This window comes from Eptatretus burgeri, chromosome 7 (genome assembly GCF_056783735.1).
Source record: "Eptatretus burgeri isolate ZD-2024b chromosome 7, Ebu_testis_v1, whole genome shotgun sequence".
NCBI lineage: Eukaryota > Metazoa > Chordata > Myxini > Myxiniformes > Myxinidae > Eptatretus > Eptatretus burgeri.
The window spans coordinates 49,534,676-49,547,175 of NC_140967.1; the positions used below are offsets into that span (position 1 = coordinate 49,534,676).

Here is a 12,500-nt window from a genome sequence, read left to right on the forward strand (position 1 = left end):
GGATCTTCACCAAAATCGAATCAATTCGGCCTTGTTACACACCTCACCTGTCCACCAAGTTTAGTCCGAATCCGTCAACAACTTTTTGAGATATTGTGAGGTAACTACGGCACAGACAGACAGATGGGGGGTGAAAACAGAACTTCCGTCTACCGTCGTTGGTAAAAAAATAAATTCCAATTGATAAAATACACACACTCCTCAGAGGCTTTGTTTGGAGCTTCGTGATTGGCTCATCCGATTGGTCATGTGATTCGTGGTCATAATGCGTTGATGCACAAAGGGTAAAATTGCCAGCAATGTTACGGCTTCTGTTCACATCTAATGAATGGTTCCATGTTTCCACCTTCGCTACGATAGGACAAATGTCGGAAAATAGGTGGAAACTAACTGCCGGCATTTCGCTGGAAGCTGTTGCGATGTGAATGGGGGTTAACTGTGTGTATTAAACCCGAACGGGCAACCTTTGTGTTCGCGAAAGGGAAGCCGAGTTACGAATAGAACGGAGAGGGGCAGGAGGTGCAGCATGAAGTATCTCGAGTCACTCTGTCCCCGATATAAATCATGCTGAGGGAGAACAAGACGTACTGTAATTATATCCATGTTGGCACCACCTTCAATATCAGGATTTTTTTTAAAGGGACGTGGGTAGGGGATGCAACACAAGAAGAAAACAGAAGAGGAAACCGGGGGGGGGGAGGTGTTAGAGGAACGCATACCTGAAGAAAGTGGTGCGAAAAGATGACATTATAAGGAATACCCTCCATCCCCCACCCCCACATCCCAAAGGAGTTGACAAAATTAAACACAGAGCATGGTGAGAATCTGGTCCACGTCGTTTCTCAATTCAAGATTAGTGTGAGGAGCGGGTCCACTCGCTGCTCTATATTGGGAGGCCTGTTGGTGCGTTTATGCACTGGTGTTAATATGAAGTTGTGAAAATACATGTGGTCATTGCATCCTGGTGACCCTTTTGAGTGGTGGTCTGCAGTGATGCCCTGTAGATGTCTTACTTGCACACAGCATGGCGGTCGGGGTTAGCAGGTTTGAGCAGAGTTCTCATTGACTTCTTTGCTACAGCCCTTGAGCCAGACCCCAAAATTTTCATCGGTATCAGTCAGAGGGACCACAAGTAATTGTGATTTTTAGCAAGGTTAGGGTCCCTAAAGATGGAAAATGTGTGACAGCATAATACAGCTCTTTGCCTTCTCTGTGTTACCACCCCATATACAACCCAACCCCTAAGGTCCACAACTGCCAGATTTCCACCCAAAATGTGTCATTATCAGTTTATGGTGTGTAAAGAATGTATACAACTATTCTCACCAAAGCTTTGTGTCTTGTTGGCAAGTATATTAAATTCCTCATTTAATGGTGTAAAAATTATACGCCAGTGATAAATATAATGGCCACAAGACCTTTCAATTGTGATAGAAATAAACACCCAAACCCACTCAAAATGAATTTTTTTTTCCAATCATATAGTTTTATATTTAATTATTTAATGACATGTACCCAAACAGCATCATTCATCAATTATTTGTCCCAGGAGCCCTTTCCCAACGTTTTGATACCACTTGCAATCATATCTGACATATGATGACAAGTACGTGCCCCATTTTATACACCGACCCTCAAGTTACGATTCTTGCCAATTTTGCAATTGAAATTGTAATGCAACGCTCTTTGTAATATTGATTTAAAATATTAAAAGTTTGGTGACCCAATGACTCCTTGGACTAGTTATTAGCCATTTGGTACACAACGATGACAATTCCAACCTTAATAGTATGCTACATTGGTGCTGTGACCCAAGTATTTCCAGAAAATGACAAATAATTTGTGTCTATCCACACAATGTGTAAATAACTCACACTTCTCATGCTTAATATTTTATTAATGTGTGCCAGGGAATCATATTTCAATCGGTAAATAATACACAAACTCCTTTTGGATGAAATATATATTTATTTCAAGGCATACAGTGGATACATACTCCGTTTACTCTATTTTGTGCAGAAGAAAATAATTCCAACCAAGAAACTTACTGTTTTTAAGGATGTCATAAAGGACACAAACAACAAGTAATAAGAACTAATGTAACTTGTTCGATGGGGTGGTGTGATAGCCATTGCGACAACGGCGGTAAACTTCCGGAAATTAATTTTTTTAATACAACTTTTGAAATCTTTATTACATTACGATTTAATTTTATACTTGAACACTGAAGAACACAACTCACCTTCTCACCACTTCCAATAACCTCCAGTTTTGCATTACTTGGACATGTTAAATAAGGTGGTGGGAAAGACTGCATCAACGGTGCTAAATCTCAGAATTTTTTTAAACAAATTTAAAAATCATTATCTTATTTCAATTGAAGAATAAAACCTGAATACTGTGCAGAGTATGGTGTTCTATGAACTCTCTTGTTTATACAGTGGTGACTTCCATTTAATTTGGTGTAAGGAGAAACAGCTTTTTTCCACGCAGCTCTGCACTCAAGTCAGGTTGAAAGCCGTGCTGTCCCCGATACTGCATTTCCATGAAATTTAGCCATCCCGCTTTAAAGCGCGTGTCACAATAGGATGCACAATAGGATGAAGGCCGGCCAATCAGGTAACAGGTGGGCATGTACAGTTTAAGTGGAACCGGAAGGAAAGACGCCATTGTTTGGCCTAATCTAATTACGGTATTCCTTGGTTCCTTTTAAAAGCACTGAGTGCTGTAGGCAGAAAAAAAAGAGAGACCTTGCAAAAGATGAAGGACATGAGATGTGAGATTATCGCTCGGAGACGATACACATTCTGTTTGAAATCACTCATAGACCGAGTATTTCTCTTTGACGTAGCACTAGCACACCTCAGACTCGTCCCAACAAGCGACCCTGGGCGAACTAGTCGAGTCCTCAAGGCTTGCTGAGAAAGAACTACCAAAATTCTTCTTCAAAAGCATACACTGAATGGAAACACAAGCTTTTTCCCTTGGCAGAGAAGCATTTTTATAAACCCGAGTTGAGCGGTGAATGTAAACAAGGTTCTTCATTCGTATTCAGCACAAGGCTGCAGGGTTAGCATCACTGGCTGTGGCCATGACTGTGCCACTGACACTGTGCCCATTGCTGGTCAAGGAATGAATTTGGAATTTATTCATGGTGCCAGCGATAGCTCACCTACTCTTTACAAAGGACCCCATGGGATCTTTAACATCCACCAATGAATGTCGGCAGATAATACACCCGTTTAACGTCAATCGAAAAGACAGCACACACATTGATGAATCACCCGGCATGTGAAACACTGGGATGACAGTTTATATATAAACTGGGTCAGGATTCAAACCCAGGCTACACAGCTCAGAAGCAGGTGTGCATACCTCGAAGCCATCCTGTCAGTCCTGTAAACAAGGTAAGAGTCGTTTATATAGTTGGGAGGATAAGGGGGAGGGAGTGTAGAATATTGATTCATTCGGAATTGTCTCATGAACTCGTTACTTATGCTCACGAAGGTGGGTGGAGCTTATATTTTCACCCCTGTCTGTCTGTTTGTCTGTGAACAGTTATGGACAGATTCGTAGGAACTTGGTGGACAGGTTGGGTGTGTGATGAGGACGAATCTTTTCGATTTTGGTGACAATCTGGATCTGGCTACTCGAATTTTAAAGTGATTCTTCACCATTGAGAGATAGCGCTAAAACGAGACAGAGCACAATATCTCAAAAAGTTGTGGACGGAGAATGACAAAACTAGGTGGATGATTTGGTTCCGTGACAAGAACAAGCAGATTAGATTTTGGTCAAGGTCCAAATCCAGATCCAACCTATCAGTATGATACAAAACGTAAACTGTTCAAACTGGCGAAGGTATGCACTCTACCGAAAAATGGAGGGATGCCCCATCATCGTGCGTACGTGGCAAGTAGCCGCAGGTTTGCATCATTACCGAAGGCATGGTAACGCCTCTGATGCAGTTACCCCATGTAGTTCATGGCAATCATTTGGTCAGGGCACCGGCACAAAATGGTCTAACGTTTTACAAACGGTATCACCAGGATCTTTAACTTCTACAAGACTACAAGCAAAGGTGAACAGAGGTAGAGACGGCTTTATGTCCTCGGAGCAGGATGGACCTTGCGTGCAAAACACCAAGATTACAGATTTACAGTTTTGTTTTTTTCGGGCCGGGATTCAAACTCGGATTATGAAATGCAAGCATGCAATACCGCAAATGCTAATCCTATCAATGTTCTACACAGGGTTTACAAGGTGGTCTGCATCCATCCGATTGACATCACTTTAAAGCAGAACCCACTACTCCTGGTGAACTTCAGGAATCTTATGGAGTGTACACAGTCCTATCAAAGGGAGGTTAATTCGACTAGTGAGTGCGAGCACTTGTTAGTGGATATTTACAATCCCCCACTATCTTTCAAACAAGACATAGACCTTTAGGACTGTGTGTGTATAACCGTGGCCAAATTTCAAATTTTTCGCCTTTCAGCTTGCAGAGCCGCTTGTGCCAGGTCATCGCATTCTCTTTGCCATCAAGATATGATAAATGATATCGAGTGAGTGGATCTGTGCCTGGAACTCGATGGTTACTTAAATTCTTCCCCGCCAAGGTCGAATGCCCCTTTTCAGGAAAGGTGCTCACTCATGTACACGTCGTTGGTTCAACGTGGCGGAGACTGGATGAGTTCGACGTCAGTGGTCTAGTGCTCCAGTATGACTACTTATTTAATGGCCCCAATTATGATCCCATCCCCCCCACCAATTGTCAGTGGTTAAGAAAGTAAATGAATGCCTTTTACGATCTATCATTTAAATGCACGGGTTGGTCTTTGAAAACCTCCGACTACTATTGCCCTTGTGTTGGCCAATTATTTTATAGCTCCCAATGTGAGTACTTGCTTCGTCATGCTGGGTTTCCGGGCTCCAATCCCTTACGCAGTATCAAGGTCCTTGTTATTTATGTAAAAGTACGAGGACCTCTCTTAATGTCTACTTCCTACATTGAACCTCCTTCGCTCTTTGCTCATATATACATGTATATATATATATATATATATATATATATATATATATATATATATATATATATATATATATATATACATACATACATATATACAATGATGCCACCATGTACCGGTTTCGAGAGATCCCTGTGTAGCCTTCCACACTCAAAAGAGCATGCACCAGTTGCGATCCTGTTGTGCCTTTTCATCTCCACCTTTAGTTCCAACTCCGTTCCACATCCTTAAGTATTATATTTTAAATATATTATGAGTGACGGGAACTTCTGATCTGTTCTTGCCGACGTTAATTGGGTTTGGTTGGGTTCTGATCAGCGTTGCCTCGAATTCAGAGCGTTTATTTCCCAATTACATATTTATAGCTTTGGGAATTATCGCTCGTCTTGGCATTGAAGGCAAGTGCTCAGATTGCAGCATGTGACCTCGCTGTTAACATGTTAATGCCTGCTCTCTCGGTGCAGCCAAGAACGTTTGACAGCCGGCGCCGTGCAGGATATTCCGGTCTAAAGATGCATCACAATGGCTGGAGTGCGGGAAGTTGGTGCACATGGCAAGTGGCGGCAGCAGGTGTAAAAAGAAAGAGAGAGAGAGAGAGAGAGAGAGAGAGAGAGAGAGAGAGAGAGAGAGAGAGAGAGAGAGAGAGAGAGAGAGAGAGAGAGAGAGAGAGAGAGAGAGAGAGAGAGAGAGAGAGAGAGAGAGAGAGAGAGAGAGAGAGAGAGAGAGAGACATAAAGGTAGAGATAGGGTTAGGGAGAGAGGAAGGGGTAGAGCAGTATAGAGCAACAGAGGTAGAGGTATAAGAAGAGAGGCATGAGTGTAGAGCAGTAGCAAGACGAAGGAGTGGAGGTGTGGAGGGATTGAGGTAGATGTAAATGTAAAGGTAGAGTTGGGAGTAGAAGTGGGGAGAGAGAGAGAGAGAAGTAGAGGTATGGGTCGGAGGAGAGAGAAAGAGAGAATGAAAAATAAAGTATCCTGTGCTTGTGACTGCCTACATCACCATCGCATCAGAATGTGATCTGTGTTCCTTATATTTTGGATCATCGCAATGTGCCCCGCCCTGACCCCTTCCCCTCCCTCCTCTCGTCCTGTCTTTCAATGGAGACGTATACGTTTCGCGATAAAAAGAACGCGACGCCGAGGGCGACATGGGATCGACAGGAGTAAAGTGGTTCTTCGCTTCTGACCTTTCCTTCTATAGCTCAAACGAGAATGTCGCCTCGTGTCACCTTTAGGTGGACAGGCGGTAGCGAAAGTCCCGAATACATCATTCCGCAGACACATCCTGGTGCATCGCCATTCTATAATTATTCCTTATTTATAAACAATGTTTCACTTTAAGCAAACACCTGACTTTTGCTTCTCGATATTAGCAAGGAGACCTTCCTTGTGAATTGTATTTTGCTTCCTAGATGTGGCTGTTTTTACAACCTCATCAGCTACTACTAAGAAAGGCTCTTCAAAATGTCCCCCCAACTCTCCAAAACATGATCAAAATGTACTATATAAGGGTCGACCAGTGGGTACGTAGCCAAGTAGGTTACAGATGTAGAGAAATGAAATAAGATTGATTCATGTTTTCTTATTGTTGAAAAGAGGGCTCCCACCCTCCAACTCCTTTTGTGCGTCATTGTAGCTCCCAAAACAAGTCGCGAGCCGACATTGCACCTTGAAGATGTCACAACCTCAAGCAGCTCTCAAGTGGGGCAATATTTTGGGAGTTTGACACACTTGTCCAGCACACAATGGCCTGCTTTTTCAAGAGGTGTTGTAGGGTCCAACATAGAGTGTGAGCAGACAGGACAGCTGAGAGTGACGTTTTGCAGTTGTATCCAGTCCTCATTGAGGATCAAACCTGGAGTAGACAACTCAAAGGCAAGGATGCTACGAGTACCCATTGAGCTATGAAAATGATGATTCTCAACACACGGATATCGAGAAGGATTTGCTTGGAACATTCAATGGCTTATATTAGTTAAGAGAATTTGCATGTTCAGTACTCGGATCCAAGTGGTCCATCCAACCAAACGTTTGTAGTTCTGAGACATAGCATCCCAAAGTTTATGATACTGGATCTCATCTATGATGAAAGTACCTTATACCATCAATGCTGTTTGATTTGAATGGTTTACAACTTTTTAAGCACGGATATTATTTTATTGCTCACCCTGTACTCCATCCCCCAAGATGTAAACAAGTTCGGCGTACAATTGATAGTAACGGGTGCCAGTATACCCCAACTAAAATGTAAATTGCTTCACACGGTGCCGTAAGGACTGCACCCGCTCTATGTCGGATCATTCAAAATAATAGACCCACCTGCCTCTAGGGTTGAAAACTCGAAACTTGTGAAGACATAATTATTGTCAATATGAAAGTGCTTTATTTGTACGACATTTATTTACCTCCACCACCGAAGGTGGATGCAGGTTATGTTTTGACCCCTGTCTGTTTGTCTGTCTGTGAGCAGGATATCTCAAAAAGCAATGGACTGATTTGGATGAAATTTCATGGACAAGTTGGATGTGTTCCAAGGACAAAATGATTTGATTTTTGGTGAAGATCTGGATCCAGATACTAGGATTTTGAAAATTATTCTTCACCATTGAGAGGAAGGGCCAAAAATGATATATTGTATGATATCTCGAAAAGTTATGGACGAGTTATGACGAAACGTGGTGGAAGAGTGGGGGAGGTGAAACAAGAACAAGCCGATTCGATTTTGGTTAAGGTCCGGATACAGATCTGGCCTACCAGTGGGATACAAAATGTAAAATTGTCAGCCTGGCAGAGGTATGCGCTCCACCGAGTGTCGTTCTCGAATGTTATGCTGTCCTATAAAAGGGATGATAGGAGAGCCTCGAGGTATGCACATTCACTTTTGCAAAGAGTTCGATTCTCAGTCGAGCTACAAACTGTCATGGTGGTGTTTCTCATGCAGGATGCTGCTACATCCCTTGGATGGGTGTCAAACTAGGTGACCTGTCTGCGAGCAGTAGTCGGTGGACATTGAAGACGTCATGATGGCCTTTATGAAGAAGAGGCTTGTTCTCGCCATACCCTGAACAAATTCCATATTCCTACCTGTACTGTAGGTATAGAAAGTGGTATGGTCTTCTCAGCTCCTCCTTGGCACCAGGTTATGCTACTTGATATCTTAAAGTGTGGTCGCTATCTGGGCAGGAGCTTCTGCTCTATAAGCCAATAAACCAAGTAGTTCAAATACTTCATGTGAATAGCCTGCTTTGGTTACCAAGGACAACCGGTTCTATCAGGCCTGAGCTGAGTGTTTAGCTCATCAACTTATCTGGCCAGAAGAACCACATCAGTGATGTGAGTAGCACATTAGAAGGACATGCATGAAGGACAACGGTGGACCAGTGGCTTAAGTCCATATACTGCCTAACAAGAAAGCATAACCAAAGAATGGCTGCCAGATTTTATATGTGGTCTATAAAGGCCAAAGTAAGCCCAGAAGGCAATATCAATGGTGGCATTCCAACACAGGATCAGATTATATCAGATTTTGGAAAAGAAGAGTGATGGAACTTTGACAGGTCAAACCAAACTAGGAGAGTTGGTCAAGTAAAGTAGGACTGGATAGATCTCAAAATGTTTGCCATTCCTGTAAAGGATAATGTGGATCAGTGTTTATAAAGTTTAGATAGTGTTGTGGTTCATCGATTAAAATGTGGTTAAAATGTATAGGCACCATACTCCAGGATGCAACTTCTGTGCAGTAATCATAACAACAGGAACGACATGGGGGGGGGGGGGAAAGATAAGAGTGTATATAAGGGAGTGGTTGATAGGGGTGGGAGGGAAGGAGAGCAGAGTGGTGGAGTAGGTAAGAGGAATGTGTGGAGCATATGGGGGAGAAGGAAGTGGGGGGTAAATATGTCATTTTTGCTGAGCTGCAAAGTTTGTATGCATAACATCGTACACATATTAGGTGCCAAAGGTTTTAAGGTGGACAATATTAGAAGGACTTTTGTTTCAAAAAAAGATCTGCGTACTAAAAAGTTCTTCTTCTTCTTCTTTCGGCTGCTCCCGTTAGGGGTCGCCACAGCAGATCATCCATTATGATCCGCATAGTGATTTGGCACATGTTTTACACCGGATGCCCTTCCTGACGCAACCCTGGTCGCCTCTTACGACACAGGGATATGGTACACCTATTTTAACCGGGGTATACACCAGCCCAGTACACTGGTACTCATTTCGCCGACCTCGGAAGGATGACAGGCTGAGTCAACCCCCTGATGTATTAATTCAGTGGCTCAACGGGGCTTGAACTCAGGACCTTTTGGATCCCAAGCCGCTGCCCTAACCACTGCGCCAACACCAGGCTCCTGCGTACTAAAAAGTTATGAGTTATTTAATGATGAAAAAACTTTTTCCCTTCATCAATATTTATTTTGTTATTCGTTGCTCGATTTGTGTCCAGCATTTGGACATTCCCCATGTGCAAGTAAATAAAACCAATAAAAAGGAATGTCAAAATTCTACAAAATATTCCTAAAAAATAATTTGGGATTAAAAATGGGAATCCTGCCTCTTGAAACGCACAATCCACACAAATTTCCTCGTTCGTTGCTGAGCCACGTCTCACCGATGTGTTTTCAAATAGAACGTTTCTGTTTGGCTGAGCATGCCAACCAGGCCAATCCAAATGGGTCACGTTGATTCAACAATTAGCTCTGGCCAATCAAAACGCTCTTCAGAGAACTGTTACTGATTTTCCTTTGTGCCCAGCTCTTCGCCAAACCATTCCACCTGGAGCATCGATTTTAAGGCTATTTGGCCTTATAAATACATAGTATCTGTGACAAGTCTAATTGGAGAGTTGTTCAAACAACTAACTTTGAAGGGGTGAATCGGATGTCTGAATACATACAATTAAAAGGCGGCGTGAAGGCTTTATTGATTTTATTGGATGTTGTATTCATTGATATGTGGCAGATCGATTGAAGGTATTCAAATGAGGTCGTTTCTCTTATTGTCCTAGTCTTAAGGAACCGTGAATAACCGGCGTCCGAATGGATGAAAACCTCGGTTGTTAATGCACCAAAGGAGGGAAGATGGAAGGAAACCTTGACACCCAGACGGTGCATTCAGACGTATGATGGAGCAAAGCTTTTTGGAATATAAAAGAAAAATCGAAGTCAAAACAACAAGGAGTAATTTTCCGTTTTCATTCAGGCCTTAGGTGCCTGCGATGTGGACCTCGCAGAGGCTCCAGGATTAGTGACGCTGTTCCGAAGGGAAGAGGTTGTTAGTAGCCGGAGGAGGGGGTTGACGCTGGAGCAGGCGTCACGGAGGGAAGAAGAGACCGAGGACATGGTGAATGGGAGGGTGCGTCTGGCCAGAGTGACAGAAGCACCTGCTGGCAGTGTGGCCAAGCCTACAGACTCTCCTTCATTACCAAGGGAAAGCAGGCAACTAACGCTCTTGGATATATATGCGAACTGGAACACACTCGGGTCAGACCTCGGGGCCAAATTGGTACACAAACTCCCTCCACATGTCCCCCCCCCCACCCACTTACAACTTCTGACTCTTCCCCCCCCCTTTTCTCCCCTCCCTTGCACCTGCCAAAAACACAACAGTAAGAAGAATCATGAAACTTCAGCACGTGGTTTCACCAATTGTTTTGTGGTCTGGAATGCAATCACTTAAGTGCACATAAGTTCACGAATGGTGCCATAATGGTTATTCAAGATGTTATTACGGTGTTTTGTGGTGGGTTCAGCGTATTGACGTGTCACGAATGAAAGACAAATGTACCGTCTATCAAATGCACAACCCGAAACAGGTTGGAATGGAGAGCTAGTCTTGCTGCCGAAGGCGAATGTCGATTTGCGTCGGCTGCCAGGTAGAACAATGGGTGAAATGAACAGGATGTTCATCCAGGTATGCTAACTGCCGTGGGAGGCAAGGAGAAGCTGATGTTCTGGGTGTTAATCCTTCGTTGGAGCACAACAGGGCTCTCTTTTTTTTTTTCAGCTCTTACACTCCGACGAAGGGTTATTGCCTGAAACATCAGCTTCTCCTTCTTTCCCATGGTGGATAGTACACCACAATGAACGTCCAATTGATTTCATCCATTATCCTAAACAGGTGTACCTATAACTCACTATAAGGATCCTCCATGGCCCTATACAACATAACTTTCCTCCTGTCTTCACTTAACGTAATTTAAACTCATCACCCATTGCCCGTGCGCCCTCCCAGATGGAGGGGGTGACCCTTCCCGAAAACCGGGACATTTTCACAGCCTGCATGAAATCCACCCTGAATTCTAAACAATGCCCTCACCGTGTCATCTGCTGACAGATTTACCCACGGTCACTTTCGCCGGCACCAAAGATAACCTTTATCTAAGGCTGCTCCGTAACCCTAATAAATGAGCGCCTCCTCTGTCTCTGCGGCGATGTGTCGGGCAAGTGGCCCAACCGCTATCTTTCGAAGTTTCGGAGTCATGGGGTCAGTGGTCTGATGGTGACCAAGCTACAAAGCTGGCACGATATAACCGCCTATCTCTGTTGGCGCAGCTTGTCCGGCAGAGCAGGCGCCTTCGGGAAGAACGTCATCCGAAGCACGGAAGATGAAAAGCCTCTCAAGCAGGTCCAGAGACAAAAACAAAGCAAAGGCCTTCAGAGGCAGAGCTTGGGTTTTAATTTAGAAGAAGTTACCACGGTTGAGCTGTCTCCCAACTACTCTCCTCCTTCCCCATGACATACTGACTGTCGCAGATAAGAAAGGGCCTTTGTACTGGTCTCCCATCCGGCCTCAACCATTACAAGACAGTATACTCAAGCAACCCATATAATGTAAAAATGAATAAATAAATTTTTTTTTAAAGGAATGGTTCAAAAAGGAAAACGGTGGAATGAGACTTTTCCTTTTTCTTTTCTGAATATCCATCTGACAAATGACCAACATCTAACTCACGTTGCTTGAAGCAGAGACCGCTTCCCACTCTGCTCAGTATACGCATCAGATGTATGAACATTTTGATGACTTTTGACGAAGATTTAATTAAAGCAAAGACTTAAACATTTAAAAAAAATGAACAAAGCTGGCCATCGGTAGAGTGGAAATTAATACAAAACAAGCTTCTTCCCTGTAAAAGGAGTAATTGCTCCAAGATCTGTCGATATAGATATATATATATATATATATATATATATATATATATATATATATATATATATATATATATATATATATATATATACAGTGGGGAGAACAAGTATTTGATACACTGCCGATTTTGCAGGTTTTCCCACTTACAAAGCACGTAGAGGTCTGTAATTTTTTATCATAGGTACACTTCAACTGTGAAAGACGGAATCTAAAATAAAAATCCTGAAAATCACATTGTATGATTTTTAAATAATTAATTTGCATTTTATTGCATGAAATAAGTATTTGATACATCAGAAAAACAGAACTTAATATTTAGTAC

General features: G+C 42.9%; 1 protein-coding gene across 7 annotated transcripts in view; it reads left to right on the plus strand.

The window, feature by feature from the left end:
- LOC147023236 (uncharacterized) overlaps positions 1–12,500 on the plus strand; it is a 344,444-nt gene that overhangs the window by 216,396 nt on the left and 115,548 nt on the right. For 2 of the 7 annotated variants that reach the window (XM_085888446.1, XM_085888453.1), the window contains one exon: positions 7,971–8,254. The exons of the other annotated variants lie outside the window; for them this stretch is intronic. In XM_085888446.1, the coding sequence (XP_085744572.1) occupies positions 7,971–8,010 (40 nt within the window). In that variant the 3' untranslated portion in view covers positions 8,011–8,254. Of the gene's footprint in view, positions 1–7,970; positions 8,255–12,500 lie in introns of those variants that run through there. 7 annotated transcript variants of the gene reach the window in all.